The 27595-nt window shown below is 36.8% G+C and overlaps 1 protein-coding gene and 1 long non-coding RNA gene across 2 annotated transcripts in view; both read left to right on the top strand.

Annotated features, from left to right (window-relative positions):
* The first annotated feature begins 4007 nt into the window (after positions 1-4007).
* Positions 4008-6816, top strand: LOC143054851 (uncharacterized). The gene is made up of 2 exons (XR_012971848.1): positions 4008-4132; positions 6335-6816. It is a non-coding gene; the product is annotated as an uncharacterized LOC143054851 (long non-coding RNA).
* Positions 6817-8960: 2144 nt separating this feature from the next.
* The window catches only part of LOC143054853 (uncharacterized), a 79884-nt gene continuing 61249 nt past the window's right edge, over positions 8961-27595 (top strand). Inside the window, exons 1-3 of the mRNA XM_076227917.1 lie at positions 8961-9034; positions 15716-15803; positions 18901-18952. Coding sequence (XP_076084032.1) covers positions 8976-9034; positions 15716-15803; positions 18901-18952 — 199 coding nt within the window. The 5' untranslated portion in view covers positions 8961-8975. The remainder of the gene's footprint in view (positions 9035-15715; positions 15804-18900; positions 18953-27595) is intronic.

Consider the following 27595-nt stretch of genomic DNA (forward strand, 5'->3'; position numbering starts at 1 on the left):
TTTATTATTTTTATGACCTAAGATCAGTTCCTCAGATATGGTAATGAAATAGCGAGCACCTGTACCTTCTTGAATATACAGACGATCTGCTAAGTGAACATCACAGCATGAATCTGTCCATTTTTGCGTGAAGGTAACATTCAAAGTCAAGTGACATATATCTAACCGTTCCTTTTGTAATTAAGATTAATTAATATAACGGTCAAAATAGTTTGTTTTAATATGTCAGTGGAATCTTCAGCTTTAGAAGAATTAACAAACTTTTTTATAAACGATATTATAAAGTAGTATTTGGTTTTGAAAGATACTTAGATTTTCATTGTAATGTATCTATATTAACAAAATTGCGTAGGGGCACACTTAGATTAAATGTTGAAGTTGGTCGTTATCTGAATACTCAAAGAGAAAATAGAATTTGTATATGTTGCAATTTGAATGTTTTAGAAGACGAATATCATTTTGTTTTATCATGTCCAACGTATAGATCTGTGCGCATTGAATTTTATATTTATTCTACTATTCTTGGCCAAATCGGCACAAGTTAGATAATTTATTCTAAATCTCTGACAGTAAAACTATGCATTTATTCAAATGCAGCCGCTTAGAAAATTAGATCACATATAATGTCATAATATTATTGTATACTCTGTAACTTCTGTTCTCTGCTGCCTTTTATTTGCCATATGTTGTATATATTTTCGTTTGCCATAGCAGAGGGTGGTAAAGGGGGGCCCTCAACACGGAAACACGTAAAATAAAAATGGCAAAAACGTTGCACGGAAAATAAAAATCGGGAAAAACGAAGCACGAGAAATAAAATAGTAACTATTAATGTAAAAAGTAAAAATAATTTATGAAACAGCCGTTCTTGGAGATCATCCAGCCATTATAAATAATGGACAAGATGACCCTGCAGTCACATTTTCGCGTCCGCTAATTGCAACTGATTTGAAAGAAAAATATTATTCATAATAATTAATATTATAGGCGGCTAAATTTTAAATAGTCTGCATGGGAACACATAATTTAAACTGACAATCTCCTGAATGACCGGGGGGGGGGCTTTGAATTTCATCCCGGCCTTACTTTTAATCATATGCAGGACAAGCACGAGAAATTAAGTCCAATTAAGAGTACCGACACGAAACACGGAAAATAAATAAAGGAGAACACGAGGCACGCACGTCGAGCCAAACACGAGAAAACGAGAAATAAAACTTCAAAACACGAAAACACGTGAATTAAAAAGGCGGAAAACGTTGCACGAAATTAACCCTTTACCACCCTCATAGCATGTGGAAATAAATTATGCATATGACTACAGTAATAACGATGCCGATCTGGTAAATCAATAAACTGATAATGCCCCCAGTTTATCAAATCTCGTATCTAATTAGTCGATAACGCAAAATCACGATCGATCTTGCACATGCGCATTGCTTCCCTGAACTAGAGTATTGGATATTAGTCCATGCTTACTCTTCATTATTTTTTAAATGGATACTTGTAACATATTGTATTTGCTCATTTTAAAAAGATGACGTTTTGATGACGTCGCATGGCGACGTTTCAGTACATTTTGCTTTTTCAGTAAATACTTCATCTGTTGATAGATACTGTGAACGTTTTGTGCATATCTAAATAGTTTTACCTAAGTTGAAAGATGTGCTTAGTATCAAATCATAAAAAAACAAATTGTTTAGTCTCTAGAAAATCTTGTAAGATTTTCGCTGCTAGTTTTGCTAAATATGTGCAATTTGGGTACTCGGTGCAATTTGGGTACCGTTACGTTAAGCAGATCCACATAGTCATAGACCAAGGCCGTAACTAGGCCTCTTATTATAGTGAGGCAAAATAATTGAGCCGAGCGAAGCGAGGCGAAGCGAGGCGAAATTTTTTTTTGAGGGTATGAAATGAATGGTGCAAAATCCTGCATTCTAGGCATTTTTAGAGAGTTTGATAATGTTTTGAATTTGGACACTTTTTATATAAATTTTTCATATTTTAAGACTTTTACTTACATAAAATTTTTAACAACTTTATTTAAATTTATATGCAAGATAATCATCCAAATATCAATTTGAGTCTGCTGCCAGAACATAACACAAACATCGATTCAGTAGAGTTTTCCAATTTTTTCTATGGCCGGTTCAGTCAAATCGTTTCAGAATCATAATTTGGTCTGCTGATATCCTTATCGTGATGAACATGGAGCATGGCAAGACCGCACAATCCCTCGCCTCTCATGCATGCTCTTTTCCAAGTTTTCAGTCGTTTCAGGACATTCTGTGTTTCTAAAGGTAGCACATTATCATCAACACAATGATCAATGTCTTCTTCCAATTCCTTCTCCATCAGCAATTCGGTAGCAGCATCGGTAGTAACAGTTTTGTTTGCAAAAGGGAATTAAGCTTTCCTGTAAGCACCATCATACAGTCGCATTTACAAAATATTAAACTCGCTTTTATGCTGACATAGAGTAGATAAACTAGGGATAGAATGAGGTAAGATACATGTATATGATTCTATCTATAGAGTAAGTATATATGTATGATATGGGTACAGGGGAATTTGAATGGAGTTTTTGACGTTTACATGTAGGCCCGTAATTTCAAATTATTTCTGGAAATAGTCGGTGGTATTTTAGTTCCAGAATCTATAAATTAAGGGGTTAGGGGTTGGGGGTGTCCGATTCCGAAACACTGAATATAAGAAAACGAAATTCCGTAGTCCCGAATAAATACAGACAAAATCCTGTGTTAAAGGTTCTACCATTCCTCAATAATATCAAATTGGAATATGGGATATTCTTTCAATTTTTAAGGTTAAAGAAACATTGATAAAAACTAATCCGTGCATGTTTCATATTATTTATATTTTATTTATCTGTAAAGAGAAAGATTAAAGTTCGTGAAACGGAGAAATGAATACGCAGACAGGACTGCCTCCTTGCGATGCCCAATACTTGATTTGTCAAAAGTTGGTAAAACGGAGAAATGAATACGCTGACATGACTGCCCCCTTGCGAAGCCCAGTATATGAATTGCCAGTCTACTTATCGTTTTTGGATTGTTCTTAATGAAGAATTTATATGCAATACTCAGGCTCTGTTTACAAAAAAAATTAGTTTATTCCTTCTTTACCTTCATCGTCGATTTTCCTTTTTCTGCAAGAGCCTATTTTTAACCAGAGATTTATGATGCTTATCGTTACTATAGGTTAATGTAATCGAGAAACAGCACCCATTGATATGCTGAGTTATATCCAGGAAGAATAGTTAAAAAGGAATGATGACAAGTTATAGAAATTAAAGTTGAGACAGAACAACAAATGACTATTATATTTATATATATGTATAAAAAAAATAATCAGTGTCGAAATTTTAGTGAGGCAATTGCCTCACTTGCCTCAAGGGTAGTTACGGCCTTGTAGACCAAGGTGAGCCTGCGACACAGGCTATTTAGAGCCTCTAGTTTCTGTGACTTTTTGTCCTGTGACTTTCTGTCCTACATTCGTCTTAGACATGTCAGTGCCCCTCTTATAAAAATATCTGGATAATCGATCCGCCACAGTTATTGATAAATGCGTCCAACCAGAAGTTAAAAAAAATAAAATTGTAAGGCAGCAACCATTTGATTTTCGGGGGGGGGGGGGCTATGTTTTTTTTTGAAAAAAAAAGTTTGTTTCCAGTTTTTGGAGAAAAAAATAATTTGTTTTTGATTCTGAGAAAAAAAAATTGTTTGTTTCACCCTCAGCTGCCACTATATGTAATGCTAAAATTGAAAGAAAAAAATTGTTTTCGACTTGTCATGAAAAAAATAGATTGTTTTTCGCCGCAGGCGAAAAAAAAATTTGTCCAGAAAAAAAACCCATAGCCCCCCCCCCCCCCCCCCCAGAAAATCAAATGGTTGCTGCCTAAGGAAATTGTACGCCTCTCGTTTGTTTGAATTAGCTCCCCATTTTTTTAATCTTCATTTCATAAAAAATGGCCAAGGACGTATATAGCTAGAAGGATAGGAAACTCCCGATACCGTCTTGATAAAATCCGAGAAGTGTCGCGAATCGCGAGAAAACACGAGATCTGCATAAAGCTTCAGCGGGAACCGCCGCTTCGAGATTTCTTCATCAATTTGTAAGTATAAAAACATTATATGAATAAACAAAAACATATTAAGTAGATGTAATTTTGTGGTATTAAATGATATTTCACTACAAAAACATCATAAGACGCTTATAAACATCGTAATAAGGGATTATAATTAAGGATGCCAGATGCTGCCCATGTAGTCCAAATAATTATGACGTCTTGAAAGGCTATTATAATTTTTTTCTTTGACGCCTTACATCGACGTCAAAGAAAAAAATTATAATAGCCTTTCAAGACGTCATAATTATTTGGACTACTGCCCATGATGCTGAGACCGAGGTGGTATGACCCGTCATGTTGCATTGAAATTATTCATTTTTATTGCATTTACTTGTACAAAATTATTTAATTTCAAGTTTTAGATAATATTTACGTTTGCAGATGAAATTAGAGCGTCTTTTGTTGTGTATTTCACGTGTAATATAACATATAAACCAGCCCTTTTCAGTAAACAAAATGGCGACTTTCATGGAGAATGGCCTTGTATTTTTTTCAGCTAAAATTGCATTTTTGGTGTTAAAAGACGATCTAGGTTGAATGAGTTCCTTGCCTGTTTTATATTTACGTTTGCATAGCAAGTTTCAACTCTATTTGTTAAGTGGTTAGTCAAATATTGAAGTTATTTCACCCCTCCATCTTTTTTGTCAATTATTTACCAACCAGAGCAGGGATGCTATTTTGCAGCTATACTGTTAAATATAGGCTACACAATCACATATTGCATTATTTTTTCCTATTTTTTAAACCTTTTTACACTTGCATAGCAAATTTTAGCTTCTTATGTTGAGTATTTTGATTAGATATTGAGCTACAAAATGAACAATTGTTTAACAGCTCTGTTTTGTTTCATAATATCTACCTATCAGAGCAGAGCTGCTAGTTTGTAGGTATAAGGTCAATGCACATTGCATAAAAATGCATTAAAGTTATTTTGTTCCTTACATTAGATATATTTAGACTTGCAGAGAAAAAATGAGCTTCCTATTTTGGAAAATGAAATAGATATTGAGCCTTTCTTTGCTAATATTAATTTCATTTTTTCGTTCTCAAAATATCTGAACCGGGGCAATGCAGTTAATTAGCAGCTCCAAAATATAGGAATAGTAAACAAAATGTACTTTAATGGTCTCTTGTTCTGTATGCTTTTGAGCTTACTGGGCAAAATTAAGCCTCCTATCTGGCATAAAAACATAGATAGACCATTATTTTTCCCATTTGAATGGTTTTACACTGGTAAATAATTTGGGGCCCTTTATAGCTTGTTGTTCAGTGTGAGCCAAGGCTCCATGTTGAAGGCTGTACACTGACCTATTATGGTTTACCTTTATAAATTGTTAATTGGATTTCACACCACATCTTTCTATATCTATATTTTTTTATTTGTCTTATACTTCTGTCTCAGTTATCAGGGGTCCCTCATCATGCTCATGCAATATCAAAAATGATAAAAAAGAATAATCGTGTTATGAAACAATAATTAGTGCGGTCGGGGTTGCATAATAGGTTTTAGCATGCAGCTTCTCTGTATTGTCAAGGTCAACATCCAGTGTTATAAAGTGATACAGTCCTGAACTGGAATTATCAATGTTTAAAACAACATCTACAGACTCAACATTCATATGCAAAACTCACACACTTCAGAAACAGGTGATCACAATATTAGTACATCAATTCCCAAGTATCAATGTACATTTTTTCCCCACAGCACTTGCTAAAATCAATTTGAAACAAGCATTTGGTTTACTTATTAAAGTTAACACACTTTGACACACTGAATTTGTTATAAAATATGACTTGGTATGAAATATATATTATTCCAGGTTGACATATACATGTTTTGGTCATTGTTGGTGTTTGTATGTTTTAATCGAATGATTTTAGTGAAATAATCAATAAATCTTAACGCCAGCGCTGGTCACAATGTACAACTTGCAAAAATTACAATTTAAATAATATAAATAGTTTTTTTATACCCCATATTAATTTTTGGTATAACGTTGTCTGTTGTCAACATGTCGGACACTAGCTCAAAAACAGTTTAATCAATATTTAGATTATACTTGGTGAATTGTTTATCTATTGACTAGAGCTCCATTTTGGGTTTTTTTAACAAATTTCATATTATATGTTTCCTAGTTTGTTTTTTTTTTCTTCTGTTTATTAATTTCTGTCCTCATTACTTTATAGAATGCCTAAGAGGAAGTAAAGGTAGAATGTGCCATATCACAGGAAAAGACGTGGAACTGGCAAACCAAAATTAGACAAAGGGCAAACTGAAATACATGCACTTACGCCAGACATCGCACATGATGAAGATCTTTTGTCATCTGAAACAGAAGAGCTTACATGCACCAGTGTGGATTCAGTCTCTTTGGATCATTCATATTTGTCTGATAACCAGACAGTGGCAGAACTTTGTTTAGATGAAGAAATTGATGTTAATCAACATATTAAACTTGAATGCAAAAAAGAATGTGTAATATCTTATTTATATGTTCACGGCATCAAACTAAGTAGAGAACATGACATCTGGTTAGGATTGCCAAGTGTGTATGACAACATAACAAGTATTGAGAGACTATTGTCTAAATTAAAGAGTTACACTGTTTGTGTATACATGTATATATGTAATATATGTTGTGTTTGAGATAAATAGATTTAAATCTAAATTGCTTTAGTTTGAGTTTCAACTTCTGCCTTTTATGACAAGTTTCTAATACACATGTACATGCAAAACTATGGATGATAAATATGAACAATATTAATCATATTATTCACAAAATAGTCTAAAGATGATACAAGTAAAAACAGGAGATGACATGTAATTGCGATAATGTAAAAGTACATAACTGAATTTGAAGGTTACTGTATGGCTGTCAACAATGAGCAAAATCAATACATGTACTGTATATACCTTACTGTCAAAGACCAAAGTTGCGAAAGTTTACAAAATGAAAAGAGGAAAATCCAGCCTAACCATGTGGCTAAAACAAAGAACAAAATCCAATTTGACCAAATGTTCTCAACAACAACAACTAAAGTGCATTGTTTACCAATAATGAAACACCTTATAGCTTAATTCAACAATTGATAGTCATGGTCTTAGCTGACTTAGCTTTTATAAAAATAACACATGAATGTTTTACTTCTTTTAATACAAATAATCAGGTAGATATGAGCACAAAATCAACAATTCAACGAAACCCAGTATTTAGCAGCACTAAGTTCTTTAAAAGATTCTTAGAATTACATGAACATCAATGCCAAAATATGATGATCAGGAAAGACACATTTAAACAAAAATCAAGATAAATCCATGAAAAAGCACTACAGTCTACAGTTTATTGTTAACCACTTCGTATTTGTTTTTGGTTATGTCTTTCAATGCCTGTCTCAAACTTAAGGATGACATTTGGGTAGATATGCTGGTCTTATTATACGCTTAAGTCGGGTAACAGCAACACCACGTATCCTTAGAAATAAATTGATAATGTCTTTTGTTACGGCTCAAACAATTGAACCCTCTTCATTTGCCATTAGAATGTTACAATAGTATTTGATCATGAAACTTCATAATATTTTCCATCAAGGGTTCAGTTAAGAGAGAATTTGCACTTAAGACTGTGTTGCTAGTTTTGCGAACAATCAGTTCCATCTCACTTACTAGCAGAAACAAAGTGTCACATGACTTTTGGAGACCACCACGGTCTTGAATATTGTACCGTGCCATTTGCTATATTTGGTAACAAAATTCGGACTATCTGATTTGATTGTAAAGTTTGAAATTAACACCAAGTTTATGCACACTGTACCTAGAAAATCTTTTACAAAGAGAACTTATACACAATATATCCAGCTACATGTATGTAGAACAGAATAGATTGGTCATTGCCACTAAGTTGTGATTGCTCTTTTTCTGAGTTGTGTTTTTGCACCTTGGTCATCTGTGACATAATTTCTCCAATGTCTTCTAAAATCAATTGTCAAAATATTGAAAGTACTTTTTGACATAAATCTTTAATCTCATGAGGAGTAACAACAAATTGGTCATTTGCTATATTGCATAGTGATGTTGACAGTGCTGTATAAAAAGTTTTACAGAAAGATCATTGTCCCATGATAAAAAATCTGACATGTTAATAGAGTTCAAATCAAAAAGTCAATAGCATATTTTGCAATTCGTTCTTTTTATGACATATTCGTGTATCATGTGTATATTTCTCAAGATTAATTTTCTCAAATCAGCTTTGGTCATTTTGAAAGTAGACAATGACTCTTTTATTGCAGTTTGGGTCATAGCTTTTCTTAATTGAATAGTAGAAAGGAAACCACACAAGCTCATTAAATAAACAATTTACATCTGTAAAAATAGTAGAAAGGAAACAGCACAAGCTCATATTAAATCAATAACATACAATCAGGACTAATTATTTGTTTTATTATAATTAATTATAAATCATCACAAGAATTAGGAATGCAAAATCTTAAACTAAATAAGGTTTTAATCAAATTAATCATTGTTTCTAGAAAACATTTTCCTTAATAAAAATTTAAAAACTTTGTAATTTATACGATTTTAACGGCCATGTAAGACATATTTGATAGAAAATAATTTTTTTTCATATCTGTTTCTTTGATTTTTGAACTTCGAAAACACTGATCTCAATCAAGGACGTATATTAGTTATACGTCCTTGTCTCAATACAATCATCTAAAATACGACAAGCTTTCTAGAAAAGCTATTACTTGTATACAAAACAAGTCTCACGATATATATATTAACGAGATACCGCGAGACACGAATCCTTGTTAGTTATACGTCCTTGAAATGGCAGACCAAAACGATTGGAGAAGCGAAACTTTTCGCCGAAAAGTTTTACAGCAGATGTAAGAATAACAGAATCACATAAACAGTGAAATTAACAGATAATCAAGTATTAAACTCTCATGTAAACAATCTTTGGATTATGGAACTCCGTCATGTCGATTTATCTCCTTTTTTTGGATAAGATGGAAACATCTCATAATTTACAGTTTTAACTTTTAGTCATGTTAGACATTTCTAAGAATGACATGTTTTCATGAAGTTAAGAATTATAACTGTTAACAGTGTATCATATCTTATGTAAACCTTTCACTGTATCTTGAGAGCCTTGTAAATATTCAATGCCCGACAATGGGTAGCAGTGGCGGATGCAGGAATTTTCGAAAGGGGGGGTGCTAGCCCAGGGCAAAGGGGGGGGGTGCAAAGGTGCAAAACATATGTCCCGATTCAAATGCATTGATCGGCCAAAATAAAGGGGGGGTGTGCACCCGCGGAACCCCCCCCCCCCCCTGGATCCGCCACTGGGTAGGATCTGAATCTTTAATTAATTTAATACAAAGAATACTCCAGCCACAGAATCCCATTGTAGCGAGAGGATACATGAAGTGAAAGCCCAATTCTAGTCAGAGAGATTTCACAGCCATATTACTACGACCTCACTACAATCATCACGTTCTCATAGCGATCCTACCACGCTTCTACTATAACGTGTCAGGGGGTCCGTACCCGAGTTGATTCTCAAGATCTGAGACTTAATGTATAGTTTCTTTCTGTATTCTGTTTCTTTTGTTTACAATGCCTTTTCAACTATCTCTGCTCATAAACGCTCCTCCAGCTCAAATAAATATTCAGCCCAACTGGCTTACTGGCTCTATAGGTCAAATAAATTATAATAGCAAGATTTACTTGCGTACTAGCTCTGTAGCTCCTAGCTCAACAGACTCACTGGTGCTGTTGCTCCACTGGCTCACAATACTAAGTTCTATCTCAAATAGTTAGCTCAACAGGCTCTTTCCGCTATGTTTTTATCTGAATTAATGAACGCTATACATGTAGCTCTTCTGCTTTTCTCAATACACCTCACTTACAGCTTAAGACAATTTTTCTGCTAAGTTTCAGTTATTGGAAAGACTTGAGCAGTCAATTCAATGTTTGGAACAATAATTATATAAGCATGTATTTATTTTATCACTTATACATGTATGTGTGATTTGATCGAAATACCGACCCTGACTGCTGACAGCCTGTTTATATACCCCTGGATGATTGGGATATACCACTTTTCGACAATACCATTACCCTGTATTGCCTAGTAACAAGGGTGTTTCAACCCTGGACAGGTCCACCTTTATTTGACTGTGCCATATAGAACATATTATAGAAACAAGGGATGTAAAGTTATTAAACGATAATATCTTATATCAAGGAAGATATTATGGTACCCCATGTCAGACCATAAAAATACCAATTATATTGTAAATGCATCACACGCCGATCATTCTTTATACAGTTTAACTCTTACGCTTACTGTTAATAAAATAGTCAGAGATACAATGTATGCATTACCACTTGAATAGGAAAGTAGAATATATAGTCCGATATAATACAAGTTATCAAATGATAAACCTTACTGTAACTTTAATAGAATGTAACTTATTATTACCATGAAGTTTAAGGTAAGTATTAAGTCAGATAAAGAAATTATAACTGTACCCTTAAATTCCAATGTTTCTCTGTCATGTCTGTTTTGAGTTCAAATACGAACATGGACAGTACAATTTGTAACTACTGACTTCGCCCTTTTTACATTGTTTTAATGCATAGTCGTCTCAAAGTCATTCGTCACACAACTATACCACGCTGTCCAAAACCATATTACAATTCTAAAATGCGCATGCCTTCCTCTTCTTACGACCTGACTACATTCTAACCATGACCAAACCAAGTTCTAGTCATGCTCATTGTCACATAAAATATATAAAAGCTCTCCAGGTTTTATTTGAAACATCAGTTTCAATTGAACCATGGAAACACAAGACCATGTACATTTAGTAATGCTGTATGATAATATGGTGTTCATTATCACTGAACTAGTTTATTTGTTAAGGGGCCAGCTGAAGGACGCCTCCGGGTGGGGGTATTTCTTGCTGCATTGAAGACCTGTTGGTGACCTTCTGCTGATGTCTGTTCTATGGTCGGGTTGTTGTCTCTTTAACACATTCCCCATTTCCATTCTCAATTTTATTCTACAATCATTTACATATATATACAAAATCTTAACAACAAGGCCATGAAGAAATTAAAGATGGCGTAGGTCCTGTTGGAATCCTCCTGGGTTATCAACCATAAGGCAGCCTTCATGTTTAACTTTTGATGCCTGAAGCTCAATTTTTTTTGGAAAATTTTGTTGGAACTTGGATGTTATATTGCCATATTGGCTTTTAGAGAAGATTTTACAGGCCTGAAAGCAATTAAATTACAACTTACAAGCCAATGCTTTAGGACTTGTGGTTAAGCATGAAGACTGGTAAGGGGATTCCAGTGTGGTCCTCATGATCAGTACTAGTTAATCAGTGGGCCCTAGGCAATTGGGAAAAATGTGTTGTATGAAAATGTAATGTATCAGAGCTCCAGATAAGAATTCACAAATTGGGGTTTTTACCCACCATTTTTTTTTTACGTAATTGGGTAATAAAGATTTTTAATTGCATTATCAATTTCAGTTCACCTCTCAAGCAAATATCAAATTGGGTTTTTAACCACTAAGCAGTCTAAGCCTAAGCTCCTTTATGTATTGGGGTTTTTCATCAACACAATATTGAATATTCAGGCATAATCACATTATATCAACCTCAGATGTTTTTCCATCTTAAGTATGTGCTAGCTGTTTTATTTAGTTTATTCACTGACGAGCAATTGTACATTTTATTTATGTCCCGTTTTAAACGTTCTTCCAGTTTTTTATTTTCTCACAACTTATATAAACTGCAACTGGTGTCACTAGTTGGACAGTAACTAATTACCTTTCTAGATCCCATATGATAACCCTACAGTTTAGTTGGGGTAGGCGTGGGCCGGTTAAGGTGGTATGGGTGTCTTCCTCCATCTTGGATTGTAAAAAACAGAGAATCAAAGGTCCAGATTTTCCACCAAGTTAGCAAAATTTGATGCAGGAATGCAGATGTGTAATGTACATTTTCATTTAAAAGAACCAATTTATAAGAATATAACTTCTAAATATTGATATTTTTGCAAATTTTAATTATTTTTGGTTGTTTTTATCTTTTTTAAAATTGGCATTTTAAGGGGAGGTAACTCTAAAAAAGTGCATTTTCTGAAGGATTCTGTATGGAATTTTCCTATTTTGTATTTTAGCCGGAAAAAACGTACGGTGACCCTATCTTTTCTTTTAATATTCTCAAAGCAGTGTCTGAAAGCTTTCTTTTCCTGAAGTATTTAACAATTCTATCATTTTGTTTAGTTTCTAATCACAAAATGGTGTTTTTTCCTGTATAATCCATACAAAATGTGTCATTTTGTCCCGTCCTTTAGCTTGAGAAAATGCGCGGTGACCTATCATTTTTATTATATTTTTCAACATGTATCAATAGATACAACATTTTGGCAAAGTATGAACAAATTCTATCATTTTTATTTTAGACTCCCATACCACCTTAAGTGTTTAGATTTTTATGTGAAATTTAGGTGCTGTAAGAAAGTTTTGCCAGTACTTTCACCTATTTGCCAGACCTTCTTTAAAAAAAAAAATAATAAGTAGTTCCCAGATTTGAGATATACCTTTCACTTTTTACAACTGATTTCGTTTTTGACGTAACCCCGTGTTTATCTATCTAGCAATGTTCTCGTTAAGGTATGCAAACACGCACGTGCGTTTGATGGATGCTTCATAAAAACACTAGCTGAGTTTTGTTATTATCATAACTTTCCCTAAGCTATCAAAAAGAAAGAAGATGAAAACATGCGGACATTTACTTTTGTTTTAAATCATTGTATGTTAAGATAAGTCCCGATCAATTTGAAAAAAAATATGACAACATGACACACGCTAATTGGATAAACGCCGAGAAGATCGAAATGTTTTCATATTCACGTGTACCTGTTGAGCAACGGAAAATTCCAACAGGGACCCATTTCAGCTACTTGATGCAGGGTTCTATTTTTAGAACGATAGGACATTTCCAATTATAAATATTATAAAATAGATTTACGCTACGACTGTGATCAGATAAGGGTAAATAACGCAAACGATAGCGAGTAAAAGCGATAAAAACTCGTGGTTTTGTCATATAATTGGGTTTTCCTTTGAATTAATTGGGTTATTGAACCCTGCAATGGGCAATTGCATTGGGTTTTTAATTATTTTTATTGTGTGATCACGCAAATACGCAGCTGCTTATCTGGAGCTCTGATGTATGAATTGGGAATAAATAAATCATTGCAATTGTGTTCAACATATTTATAGGATTTCGATACATTTTTGTACAAGAAGATGTGTTACGAGTACCAATAAGACAACTCTCCATCCAAGTCACAATTTGTAAATGTTATTTATTATTTTAGTTTAAACATATTTTTTTTGTAGTGGATAGGGAAACAAGTTATTACAACTTATATTAATCTCTTTCCACTTTGCAGGTGCGAGTGCTGACTTGTAGCGTCATTAGCCTGCTCTTTTTCGAAATCTACAAGGGTGTCTTTTACGTGCAAGAGACATGGCTCTCTTTGAACACAGGTCAGCCACATATCGTCCCCTCCGCCAGACTATTATTATTTCTGAAGACCCTACTTGCAAATGGTGTCAAGGGAGAGCCAAACATTCAGTCCCTGAAATTTTCTCCCTGAAGCAGGGATTGGACGAGGAACCATGTGTAGATAGTCTGATGCCTTAACCACTACACCAGGGTTCTCCTTTACTTTCATGTTATAAATTGAACATTTAAACTCAGTCATACAACCCTGAGATTTATTGCAAGTTTTCTTGTCAGTAAGATTTCTCTTAGACACTTATATGGCATGGTATAATGTTTTGCAGTGCTTAGTTCTGAGCTAGAGTTGACAACTGTCACTGATTATGGTTGCACTCAGAGTGTGATTGACGGTCAAAGACTCTTTCTACATGAGCAGAGTTCATTTTAAATGAATTATGCTCAGGTGTTTGGGTAGAATCAAATTGTTTAGTGTTAGTATTTGGGTTTGAGCCTTTGAGGTGACTGATTTAGTGCCTTTATCCATCACAACCACGCTTCATCCTACTCTACATTTGTAAAGTAGAAACATTTTTCATTTAAAATATATTAATCCCTGTTACATGTACATTTTTGTATATCTTCAATTCAAATTTTTGATTTTTTTTTTAAAGCTAAACAAATTTTTTACAATCAGTGGCATCTTTGCAATTTTTTTTAAATTTGCAAACATGTAATATTTTGAATAACATGAATAATGAGATGACATGTTGTATATTTGGCATGCTCAATTCACAGCCAAACAAAAATAAACCAACCTGCAAATCTTTGCTCAGTACGACATTACCTCTAGAAAAAATTACTTGTGAGAAAATAATGAAAAACCTTTAAGTTTTTCATGTTTGCATGTATTTACAATGATATTCAGATAATAACACAGCATCTTCACTTAATATTCCAAATTCTTACCGTTAACCAGCAGACGTCATCCAAATGCTGAACTAAGCTTACCCATTGTAAAAACTGGTTTATGGTCAAAATATAGTTACTTGTATTCAATATGATTACATGGGGAACAGTACAACAACCTATATTTTGAACCAAATCATACGAACAAAAAAATTATCAATTACCTTTTTTATTTAACTTGATTGAATTTGGAATTTTACATGTTCAATTTGGAAATTTTTTAAAGGTATTTTCTGATTGGGAATGGGGCCGATATTCTGACCTAAATTAAAGGCAGGAAAATCACTGAGTTGATGATCAAGTAAAGAATCGAGGATTACCATTTTCATGCCGCTCACCTCACCACATAAATTCAAATCTCAGTGAGTGTGGTGCGATTGTGATCTAGTGTGACTTGATGTTGGCCTCAGTAAATATCAGTTTTTCAAAAGTCAGTTAAACCTTATACTTAATACCAAAACAAAAGACAGTTATTGTTTTATTCAGAATTCTGAAAGAAAACAATGTATTTAATAACATATTATTACCAAACACAAACTTACTTCAAACATTTTACCATAATGTTACATGTGAAGGCGTGTAAAAAGTAAAATCACAAAAAAACTGAACTCCAAGGAAAATTCAAAACGGAAAGTTCCTAATCAAATGGCAAAATCAAAAGCTCAAACACATCAAATGAATGGATATAACAACTGTCATATTCCTGACTTGGTACAGGCATTTTCTTATGTAGAAAATAGTGGATTGACAGTTAGCCGGGTGAATATAACTTTTCTCCAGTTGAACAAGTTGAATATGCTCTTTATTCAAAATCCAATTCAATTAGAGAAACCTACTGAAATAATACCAATATGGAATAAAACAGTTTATGGATTTAATTTTGTATGCATACATGTATTCAGGACAATGCAATTTTAATGTGATGTGATAACATTTTATTAAAGTAGACAAACACACTGAGTCAGCTTTTTTGTAGGTGCACGTGCAAGGCCACAAATCAGCAGTCTTCAGAGTAATTATAAACATGAATCACTATTTGCTAATGTAGGACATTTATCTTTCTTACAGAGATGAGGCAGTGAGACAATCAGCCACACCAATGACTAAATCCAGTCTAGAAATGGAAAACCATGTCTTTATGAAGGCTAAATCAAGGGTAAGTTTTGTAAAATTGAAAAATAATACTTTCAATCGATGCTCTATGCTCAATTTACATTTGACAATATCTTTATACTAAGTGAAGTCAGGTGTTAAATGTTATATATGGTATAATATAATGCCTACAATGTTAGAATCAGTATAGAGCGTGGCACCATAGAATAATATGTCTTCTACTAGGAAAAATTGTTACTTTGTACTTTGAAACTGACCTATACATGTAAGGCATATTACTAGATATAAGGAACAGTCAAACTCAAGTTGAAAGCAAACTGACAAAGCCATGCCAGCCATGGTAAGAAAAGAAAATGACCAAAAGACACACAAGAGTATAAAAAACATGACATAGAAAACTATTGAATTACATGGAACCGAACCAACCAAAAACTTGAGTGATATCAGGTGTAGGAAGGGTAAGCTGATTCTGCTCCATATGTGGCACCTGTCCTGTTGCTCTTATGAGTACAAACCGAATGATAAGTCTAATTCTGTAGATCATGTTCCAGGAAGAGGATGGGACTGTGGTATTAGACTATATTTGTCATCACCTGTAAAATAGATATTCCGTAACTAGAAGCTGGTGATGGCTTTTGTAAGGAGCATCACAAACAGGAAACGCTCCTTTTTTGTCTCCCCTTGATAAAGTAAAAAAGTATGTAGATATGCTTTTCTGGCAACAGTGTCAACAAAAGTGAGTTGAAGGCGAACCAGTAACATGAGTAATGATAAATCAAATTTTCAATGAAATTTTGTATGCAGTTGTAAGAGCACTGACACATCACATTCCACAGAGATCATTGGGTGTACCCCCTCAGTCTATTGACTTTAAAACTTTTGCCTAGTTCACATGTTTAAATTTGTGTTAAGGTCAGTTTGAGAGGAACCACTTATCATAAATTAATGATATTTGGCAAAAGCAGTGGCAAATATAGTTTCCATGGAAATAATTGACCCTGTCTCTGAGGCATATTGACTTGATATAAAAACTTTTGTATACTAGTACTCAGTAGTAGTTTACATGTTAAAGTTTGTGATTGGGTCAGTTGAAGGGGAACCACTTAAAAGAGGGACGAAAGATACCAGAGGGACAGTCAAACTCATAAATTGAAAATAAACTGACAACGGCATGGCTAAAAATGAAAAAGACGAACAGACAAACGATAGTACACATGACACAACATAGAAAACTAAAGAATAAGCAACATGAATCCCACCAAAAACTAGGGGTGATCTCTTAATTTATAATATTTGTATGAAGCTGTTTTTGAATTTGCATATCTTGTAACCATAAAAAAGATTTGACCCTTATATATATAATTACCTAGCGCCTTCAGTCATGGTTTATTGACTGATTATTTTGCAAATTTTATATGTTCAAGTATCACAATTTTAACCTTTTATCTAACTATCAAAATTTCATAATAGAATGAATAGGAAGACATATATCTTGGTATCAACAATATATTATCTCAGGCTTTCTTCAAAATACAACTGACATTGTTATTGTTATTGTGACGTCAATTACCTAAATCCCATAATTCTATTTGAATAAAATTATGGGTTTATTTACAAGGTGAATGAAGAGCATTATATACCATTGTATATATTTTTGTCTCGCTAAACAGGGTAAAAAAGCGTGACATAGGTATGCTGTTTCCAGTGGCGGCAACAATGTAATAGTTTGTCATTACGTCTAGTTTATGGTGAACCACAAGTGGTAGGTCAATCATATTTGGTAAGCAGTTGTCTAATCAGTGGCACATCTCATTTCCATGGAGATTATTTGGCTTTGCCCCTCATTTATGGTCTATTGACCTTGAAACTTATGCTTATTTTACATGTATAAGTTTGTGATTAGGTCAGTTGAAGGGGAACCATTAGTGGCAGGCCAATATTAATTGGTATTCAGTTGTATAAGCATTAGCGCATCTCATGACCATGGAGAATATTTGGCCCCTCCCCCTCAGTCGTGGTCTATCTACTTTGAGACTTTTATTTAGTTTACATGTATTAGTTTGAGATTACATCAGTTTAAGATGAACTGCTAATTTTAAGTCAATGATATTTGATATTCAAATTTATTGGCATTTGCAAGTGTTATTTCCATGGAGATTATATAGCCCCAGCCCCTTTTCAGGGTTCATTGACTTAAAAACTTTTACATAGTTTACAAGTTATGTTAATGTTTGTGTTTTGGTTTGTTTAAACTTTAAAGGGATTGACTTATAAGAAGTCAATGATATTTGGAATGCAGTTGTAATAGCATTGGCACATCTCATTTACATGGAGATTGTTTAGCCATGTACCTCAGTTATGGTTCGATTTTCTTTGACTTTGAATTTTTGTCTAACCTATTGTAAAGTATTGCTGTTTTAATTTCAACATTTGCCTTATCAAAATTACAAAAAGCGAGACATATCTCTGTGATAACAGATTATTGTAAAAATTAGACACAAAATATGTGTAAAAATCTGTAGAAACTGAACTTATTATTTTATGTGTAAGTTGTTTAAAATTTATGATAAAAGATGTAGAGATCATTCTTTATATCTAAAAACAAGGGTACTTAAACAAGTGACAAAAACTCGGCCCAATAAAATTGATATTTGTGATGTTAACTAAATTGAAGGTGACATTTTTTTCAGTGCAGAAGAGTTATTACTAAAGACATGGCAATGAAAAAGTGTTACATAAAAATTTAACATGGGCTAGTTGCTGCCTATTTATGTTAAATAGAGTTATCTTTCTTTGAACATATAAGATTAATATAACGCCTTCCCACAAAAACTTTTGAGCATGACTGGCATCTTTTGTGAATTGTTAATGCAGTACTCTTGCTCTGGTAATGGCACCATTGGAAGAATTTATTTATATGTAAATTTTAAAGGTTATTTGTTGAATTCATGTTCATTGATTTGACTCAAATATACATGCAATTGTATTTATATAAATAAATTTCTGAATGAAAATAGTGGGAACAACAGACTGGTTTTTGTAAAATTTTTGACTTGATACAAAATGTAAGATGCAGGATATTTGAATTTTGAGAAATACTAAATGCTAATTATTTGATTTAATCATTTTTCCCTTTTCAGGAAGAATATTTAGCTCTTGTAGCCAGACTAATACTTTATGTTAAAGAAATTAGTAAGTAATAATTACACTATTCAGTACATAGAAAAGTAATAAAGAAACTCTATAGCATTTCTATATTGAGATCAAATGACAGCACTTAATTGGTGCATATTCACTTTATAAAAAGATGTTCATTTTAACCTGAGCCACACTTTAGACCAGCAGGAGGTAGAATCTGGACATACATATATCATGTAATGTATTGCACATGTAACAACCAATTATATGATTTTTAGTAGATTTATTTATATTTCAATAAAAATGACAAGTAAAAGTGAGTGAGTTGAGTAAAAGTGCTCTAAATTCTTCCAATGTTCTTAAAAGTTGGCAATTTACAATATCAAAGAAACAAAAAGAATTAAGAAAAAATAGTTAACAATTTTGTTTTTACGTGGATGTATATCCCATGCCTACAGTAGAAGAGGGGCATTATGTATTCCTGTCTGTGTGTCTGTCAGTTAGTCCATCTCAAACTGTATCAGGATAAAGTGTGGGTTCAAGGTAAATTTTTGTCATGTCAACATACAACTTTACTGATTAGCGATTAATGGATGCAGCACGAGCGATGGTGTCCTATACATATCAATGTCCTAACAAAAGCAGTTGCTTAGGTTTGCTAGCTAACTGGAAGTAGACTTGTATTGAAGGCCGTACATTGACCTATAATGGTTTACTTTTATAAATTGTTATTTGGATGGAGAGTTGTCTTATTGGCACTCACACCACATCTTCCTATATCTATTGATATATATTGTGTACAGTAAGTTGTGTCATGAGGATGTTGATACTAATTGTTATTACTGTTTAAACATATTTGACACAAACATCTAGGTTGTTGGATGGATTTTATGAAGAGTTTAGCAGTATATGATATAGGAAATATGTATACTAGTATAATACTACCAAACTACCATGAAACATTTCTTAAGAAAGTATAAAAATAAATTGATTTCCAGGTTATTAAGAATAGAGAGGAGTAATTTGAAAAGCAATCAAATATTTTTAATTTCTTGATGTAGCTGTGCCCCAAAAAGATAAATAACTTCTGTAGCAATAGTGTAGGAAAATTAATGTATATTACAATTAAAGTTCAATTCTTCTTGAATAATTGATAGGTCTTTCCTTCCATTTTCTTTTAATTATACTGTCATAAATAAATATATCATATATATATTGATTGATAAATTGATTAGTTGGTTGGTTGGTTGGTTGGTTTATTAGTTAAACACTTGATACAGGGTCTCTTGCAACAAGCGAAAAAAAGAGACCTTGGATTCCGTATTAAACACATGAAACGGAAACATGTATTGAATGATTGATTGATGGATTGGTTGGTTGGTTAAACACGTCGGTTAAATATGCTGGTTAAACACGTTGGTTGGTTAAACACGTTTAATAGGCTCAATTAAAACAAGCAAAAAAAAACCACCTTGGATCCCTTATGAAACACTTTAAACGGAAACATTGATTGATTGATTGATTGATTGATTGATTGAATGATTGATTAAATTGGTTGGTTGGTTGGTTGGTTTGGATTCAAACACACATAAAACTGTTTAAATAGTGCCAAAAACCACATAATTTGATGACCTTGACCTTTGACCTTGTGACCTTCGTCAAGGTCATTGCTCTACAAGGTCATTGCAAAAGACCCTATGGGTCAAGGACCTTTTGTTTAAGAGTTTTGCCTAAAAATGGCTTTTTAAAAACCATTAGCGGGAGTTATGTCCCTTACATGATGGTAAAATCAATATAGTCATAATGTAAAAAAAGTTGCCCCTTAAAGTACCAATCATTTTTCACTGCTTAAATTTTCTGTATCTATAACCGTTCAATAGTTATAGGGAAATGAAAAACTTTTGAAAATCTAAAATATGACCTTGACCTTTGACCTTGACCTATATTTTTAAGTTTTGGTCCAATGAACTCAAATCTGAAGACCCACAGTCTTTACGACTTACGGTTCATGAGATTTGTATGCATATCGAAAATTAAAATATTCAAGGGGAAATAACTCCTATAATAAGTCACTGGATCGCTTCGGTTAAAATTATTTGAACCTGTATCATTTGGCAAGGAACATTTTAAAAGAAAACCATTTGCGGCTAAGTCTTATAGTTCATGAGTTATAGCGATAACAGTGTTTTTTGTAATTGGGGAGATAACTCCTATAATGTAAATAGTACACTTCGGTGCCCTTAATACAAGATAGCTTTTATTGACCCGATACTTGGTACCAAAGATTATTTTGATATCTTGGATACTTTTCTTGGGGATTGACTTTGAAAACGGCGGAAGAAAAAGAATAATAATAACTAGATTTGCCATTGCAAGCAATAGCGGATGTCACCCTTCCCCCCATTGCCACTAAGTGGCAGCCATTTCAAAAATTTTAAACAGTGATTTTACATAAATGCATGGCAATTCATCTTTCTACAAATTTTCAGAACATTTGAAGCATTTTGAAATTTTTGAAATTTTTTATGTTTCCATGGCAACGGCAGCCATTTTGAAAATTCCAACCCCAAATTCTGCTTCAACACATGACAGTCAACATTATTGTGAAGTTTCATTAAGATTAAAGCATTTTGAATTTTTTGAAATTTTTGCTGCTGTATCCATGGTAACATTGAAGTTCCAATGATTGTCAAAATCATTCAAAACCTGTATATAGTGGAGAACTATATTGTATAAAAATTTGATGATTCTATGTTCAAGCATACCAAAATTATTCACCAAACCCTGAAGTTTTTAGAGCATTTTGACACTTATGCACTGTTTCCATGGTAACGGCAGACATTTTGGAAATTACAACGCCAAATTCCACATCTACCAAAGTTGCTCATCGTTATGCTAAAGTTTCAAAAAATTTGGAGCATTTTGATATTTTTGAAATTTTTGGTGTAGTTTCCATGGCAACATAGTAGTTCCAATGATTGCCAAAATCATCCAAAACCAGCATATGCCCGGCACCTACAATGTATCAAAATATAATGATTCTAAGTCAAAACATTTCCAAATAATTCATCAAAACCAAAAACTGGAATTTTCCATTATTTTTCGGTTTCCATGGTGATGGCAGCCATTTTTTAGTTCCAAAGTTGCACTGCAACTGGACAGTCAGGGTTCCTTGTTATAGTGCACCATCATTCAGATTGGTTCCTTTGGCTCTAAGAAAACTGCCGGACAAAATTAGGTGGAAGAAAAATAATAATAATAATAATAATAATAACTAGATTTGTAATTGCTAGCAATAACGGATGGCACCCTTCCCCCATTGCCATGGTAACGGCAGCCATTTTGAAAATTCCTCAGTCAAAGAGTGCATCTACACTTGCAAATTAACATTTTCTTAAAGTTTCATAAATTTTGGAGCTTTTTGAAATTTTTGACATTTTTGCAGTTTCCATGGTAACGGCGGCCATTTTGAAAATTCCAAAGTCAAACTGTTTATTAGCACATGCCAGTTACCATTCCTGTGAAGTTTTTTCCAATTTGGGACACTTTGATGTTTTTCGCATTTTTGCTGTTTCCATGGTAACGGTAGCCATCTTGACCATTCCAAAGTCAGAGGGACAACTTCGCATGGTGTTCAACATTAAACCATAGTTCCATCAACTTTGGTCCATTAAATTCTAAGAACCGCTCTGGACAAAAATAGTGGAAGAAAAATAATAAAAACTAGATTTGCTATTGCAAGCAATAGCGGACGATGGCACCCCGTACTGCACATTGTCACAGTAGCATCAACAATTCTGAGTGTACAAAAGTCAAATGGCATATCTATAGTAGTAGGGCAAAGCCGATTCTGCCTCACACATGCAGAATCCTGCATAGAAATCCCCACCTCGAGGGCAAAATGCAAACAGACGGCATTCCTATTGAGTATAGGGTAAATCATGACTTTCTTACATAATGGATTCGTCAACATGGAGGATTTTCCCAGCGAGGACGCCCTTCAGGAGAAAGTAAAGGAGCAGAATCAGGAAGCTCTCAAATGGAGGGACATACCCACCGAGGTGTTTTATAAGATCTTGGAGGTGGTGGAAGTGGATGGAAAATTTGACAAAAACAAAAGCAAAATTCTCACTCTAAAAAATCGAGGAGGGGAGACTATCAAGGTATGGGCCTGCCCCACGCTCAACAAAGAGAAGGGTCCCTTGCAAGGAGCTTTCGTCCAGAGCACGGGATTCAAGCTGAGCAAGAAATCTCAACAGCAATACCTCTCATACGACCTGGTGAGGATGTGAGGATGAAAAAAAAAAGTTGGGGGTTGGGGTACAAAATTTCCCATCCGGCAAAAGAGCTGGATGGGAAATTTTTTTTGGTTATTTAGCGCCTCGAGCGTAGCGGAGCGAAGCGTAGCGGAGTGACGAGGCGTGTTTTTACGGCGCATGCGCATTAAGGTCCTCACTAAAAGTGGTAGAAGGTCGGCGCAACTGATCTTTCTCATCGTAGTAATTCTTCAGGCAGACGGCAGGGGCACCATCTTCACCCGGGAGCTGGGATTGGTAGGATCTGGCCAAGCGGAGAGTATCATGATGCTTCTTCTTCTTCTTGGTGATTCGCTTGGCGATCAGCGAGAGCACTAGGGCGGTCGTAGCACACAGGCAAGCGAGGGATCCAAGAGGGAGGGACGCCGCGACACCAACCCCGGTCAGAGCAGATCCCATGGTGCCGCTGGTAAGTAGCAGACTGCTTATGGAGGCCGCAGCTTGGACAATGGAGACCACCTTATCGAGTCGCTTATAGATCCGAAGCATGCGGGCATATTTCAGAACTTCGGACTCCAGGAAATCCTCGAGTTTAGCATCCACGTCATCGGTCATTTATTTATAGGAGCATGCCGAGCAGGGGGATACTCTTAAATGGGCTATTGGGGCCTAAGATCAGCCCCTTACCATCGTAGAATTGACGTCCGCTCTTCAAGTACAATCCATCGCCGTAGGTATTGGGCAAAGTGTCTGGGCTCAAATACAGACCACGACCCCGAGGTTTCACGCAGCATACTTCTCCACCCCTCTTGAGATATAATCCAGATCCCACGGCCTTCTGGATGGCAGCACTACCCAAACCGCTTAATGCGCCCACGCCCAAAGCAGGTAGCACGGTTTTAGCTAGCATGGGTAGCGCAGCAGAGGCGAGACCTGCGAGCATGGGGAGGAATCCACCTTCTTTCTGCACGTTATACCTCACCTGCTTCGGACTCATCTCCAAGACCATACCACCCTTACCGCTCTGCAAGAGCTTGGCGATGCGCTGGATCTGGCGGCGAGTGAGGAACATCTTATGATTACCGGATAGGTTGGCATGCGACAATCGGACGCTCACGGGGCAACCGTTCTTTGCCGCACGCTGAATCTTCTCTGCCTGACCTTTCGTCAAGTTGAGACCGTACTCTTGATAATCCATTTATTTATACCTCACGCAGATGGAAGCGGATGGTGAGATTCTCTCCTCGCAGATCGATAGGGCGACCGTCTTGATCGGTCAGATACGTCTGCATGCGATCGATGGTCCTCAGGGTCACGGGTAAGTAGACCAGATTCTTGGGAGTCTGGATGATCTTCATGCCTGGATCGACCGCGGGAAAGAAGCTATAGATGGTGGACTGCTGGGTGCCGTTGACGTAGCTTCCGTGGATGATATCGCTATTCACCAGGATGCTATTGATGCTGATGATATTGACGATATTCTCACCTTCCGCGTAGCCATTAGTGCTTCGATCGTAGGCATACGTCCGGCGCTCGAATCCAAGCACCGAACTGATGCTATTGGGCACGTCGAAATCCACTTGATAATTTCTAGCTAAAGTGAGGGTCGCTCTCAGCGTCGCGCGATTGGCATCGAGAAGGATCTTAGCCTTATGCTTATTGAGCCGCAGTTGCCGCTGGATCTCATCATTGATATCGTCGATGCCATAAGAGCCGGTGCTCAGTGCGATGGGAAACCAGTGGGCGCCATCGTCGGGAGAGTAGCGGAAGGAATTATTCCCAGCATGAATATTGGGGATGGAGTAATAAGTCTCCAGATTCACGAGGGCCATCTCGTAAGATTTCTCCTCGCGCAGCTGGAGGGGTGGATTGAAGCGAGTCAAGATCTGACTATCGTTCCCAGAGACGATGAAGGAGAACCCATGCTTGGGCTCGGTATTGGTGGCGATTTTCCGCAAAAGTGAAGCATCCATTTATCTAACCCTCCTCAGAAGACGACGCTCATCTTCTGGCCGTCGGATTCGAATTGGAGGATTCGATCGGAGATGATCAGGGCGAAGGCTTGGGTATTGGCAGGGACGTTGCGCTCGAAGTCGGCTCGGATCTGGATATCCACCGTCGACTCTTTCAGCCGCTCGGACTGATGGCTCACGTCGATGACGAATAGGGGATAGAGATCGATGAAGTCGGAGGGATTGATGCCACCATTGCTGAGCAGACTTTCCATGCTATAGAATTTCTTGCGGAATTCGGCAGCCTCCTTATAGACCCTGGCGACCCTGCATTGGGTGAAGCCGGCATTGAAGTCCACGGCGGGATAGCGCTCCGCATTGAGGGTCACGTGGATATTTCGCAATCGGCAGTGGTCGAAGACGGCAGCATTATGCAGCTGGTCGTTGCCCCTTTCAGTCTGAAAGGCGACGATGATCCATCGTGGCTTCTCACGTCCACTTTTAGCGGCCAGACGCCAGTGGAATTGCGAGGTTTGGGGCACGGCTATGGAGTCGCACTGCCTCATGCGAAATCCGCAATCGATCTTGGTCTTGCTCTGGATGGTCTTATAGAGCCGCAGCTTCTTTTCGTCGGACGGGATGACGTGGGGGACGAACCACGAGACCTTGCTCAAGACTACTTTGGCCACGTCGTTGACGGCGGCGGCTCGGAGGATGGCATTGGCATCCGAATCGCGCACCAAGGAGAGCTCGTGCTTGAATCCGTAGACGATCTTATCATAGTCCTCGGCAAAGCCAAAGACGTGCTTGAGCGGGATGGAGAAGGAAAAGGATCCCTTATTGACTGGCTTGGTGATGATATATCCGTGGCGCGCTGCGAATCCAACGTTATCTGCCTCGGCATCGGTGGTGGAATCTTTGAACCATAGCTGGTTGAGGCCTTGGGATTTGGAAAAATCGTCGGGGTACGTCAACATTCCTAGCATGGTGGTGGCGATGCCGGGGTCGTTGAGGTGCTCGATCTGCTGGCCGGAGAGTCGGTAGCTGATGCTACGAAAGAGATACATGACACCGTTATGGATGAGCGATACCAGATCGCCGTCGGCATATGCAGTGCCATCATTCTTCTGAAGTCGGCCTTCGATCAAGAGATAGCTTTCGGCGGGATGGAGGAAGAGATCCTGAGTCTCGATATTGATGCGTATCTCTGCGCCGGCATTATTCAGCTGCGCCCCGGCTTGAGGTTCGTATTCGTGAACCTGATATTCCTGGAGACTTTCATCGAAAGTTAGTCCTTCGGTGATAGAGAGCATATCGGCCATCATATATTTATCTATAGCGCTGGACGAAGTCGTGGATGGTGGTGATGCCCCCGCCCGAGATGAGATTATTGAGACGGGCCTGCTGCTGCGAGGTCCTCTTGGACTTGATGGGTGGTGCTTGAGGCTTCTTTTTGCGGGTCACTCGATTAACGACGTGGTCCACCGCCTTGCTTGCACCTTTCTCCACGCCTTTCAGGGCTGCATTGGTGGCGGCGCTCACGGCCTTGCTACCCAACGTCTTGGCGGCGGAGGAGGTAAGCACCCGTCCGGCTAGATTGGCGATGGTATCGAAAAGGCCTCGTCCGCCGACGGCATACTTCCGACGATATCCGTGATTCACTAATAAAGGCATCGTAAATTTATTTAGAGGAGCTTTCGATGTAGCTTCTCGTACTCATCCCTGCTGATATGACCGGACTTCCTCATGGCGTCGAGGATGGCCACGATTTCGTTGCACACCCCATTATTCCCAGCCTGGTAGGCGGCAGCGCAAAGATCGAGACGATCCAGCAGCTGGTTGAAGCATTTAGGGAGGAAGACGGTGGGCACCCCGCTGCCATACTTATCTTGCTTATAGATATACGAGACGATCTCCTTCCATTTACGGCTTTTGCTGGCCTTGGGGGTCTGCGAGAGCGCAGAGTTGCCTTGATACATGACATTAGATGCTCGCAGGATATCGCCATAGGTATGCAAGTCCTCCACGTCGAAATCTTTGGGATGCTTCAGGACCATAAGTTCCCATAGGCCGGGAGTACCCTTATAGCGCTCGCCATCGACGAAGATATCGTCTCCATCGAAGGTGACGGGCAGACTCCCGATCATGATGGTATCGTCTTCCACGCGCAATCCATAGGTATGGTCGGCCTGGGGAGTCATACTGAGCTGGAGATAGTGGGCGGCTCGCGGACCGAGGTTAGTTTTCAATGCTTGCTCGATGGCAAGTTGGTCGTCATCGTCCTCGTCGGCAGGGAGAGGAGGGGGAAGGGCAGGCACCGGGGCGGGCAGAGCGAGTGGGATATCTTCGATCTTTTTGGTGATCTGGGAGGCGGTCTCCTTTTGCGTCTCGACCACGGGCTTGAATATCTTGGAAAGGTCGCGGCTGAGTCCGATCTTATCTAGGCGACGCTGCATATCGCTAGCTTGGATGCTGCGCTTGGTCTCCTG

The sequence above is a fragment of the Mytilus galloprovincialis genome, chromosome 12 (assembly GCF_965363235.1).
Source record: "Mytilus galloprovincialis chromosome 12, xbMytGall1.hap1.1, whole genome shotgun sequence".
Classification (NCBI taxonomy): domain Eukaryota; kingdom Metazoa; phylum Mollusca; class Bivalvia; order Mytilida; family Mytilidae; genus Mytilus; species Mytilus galloprovincialis.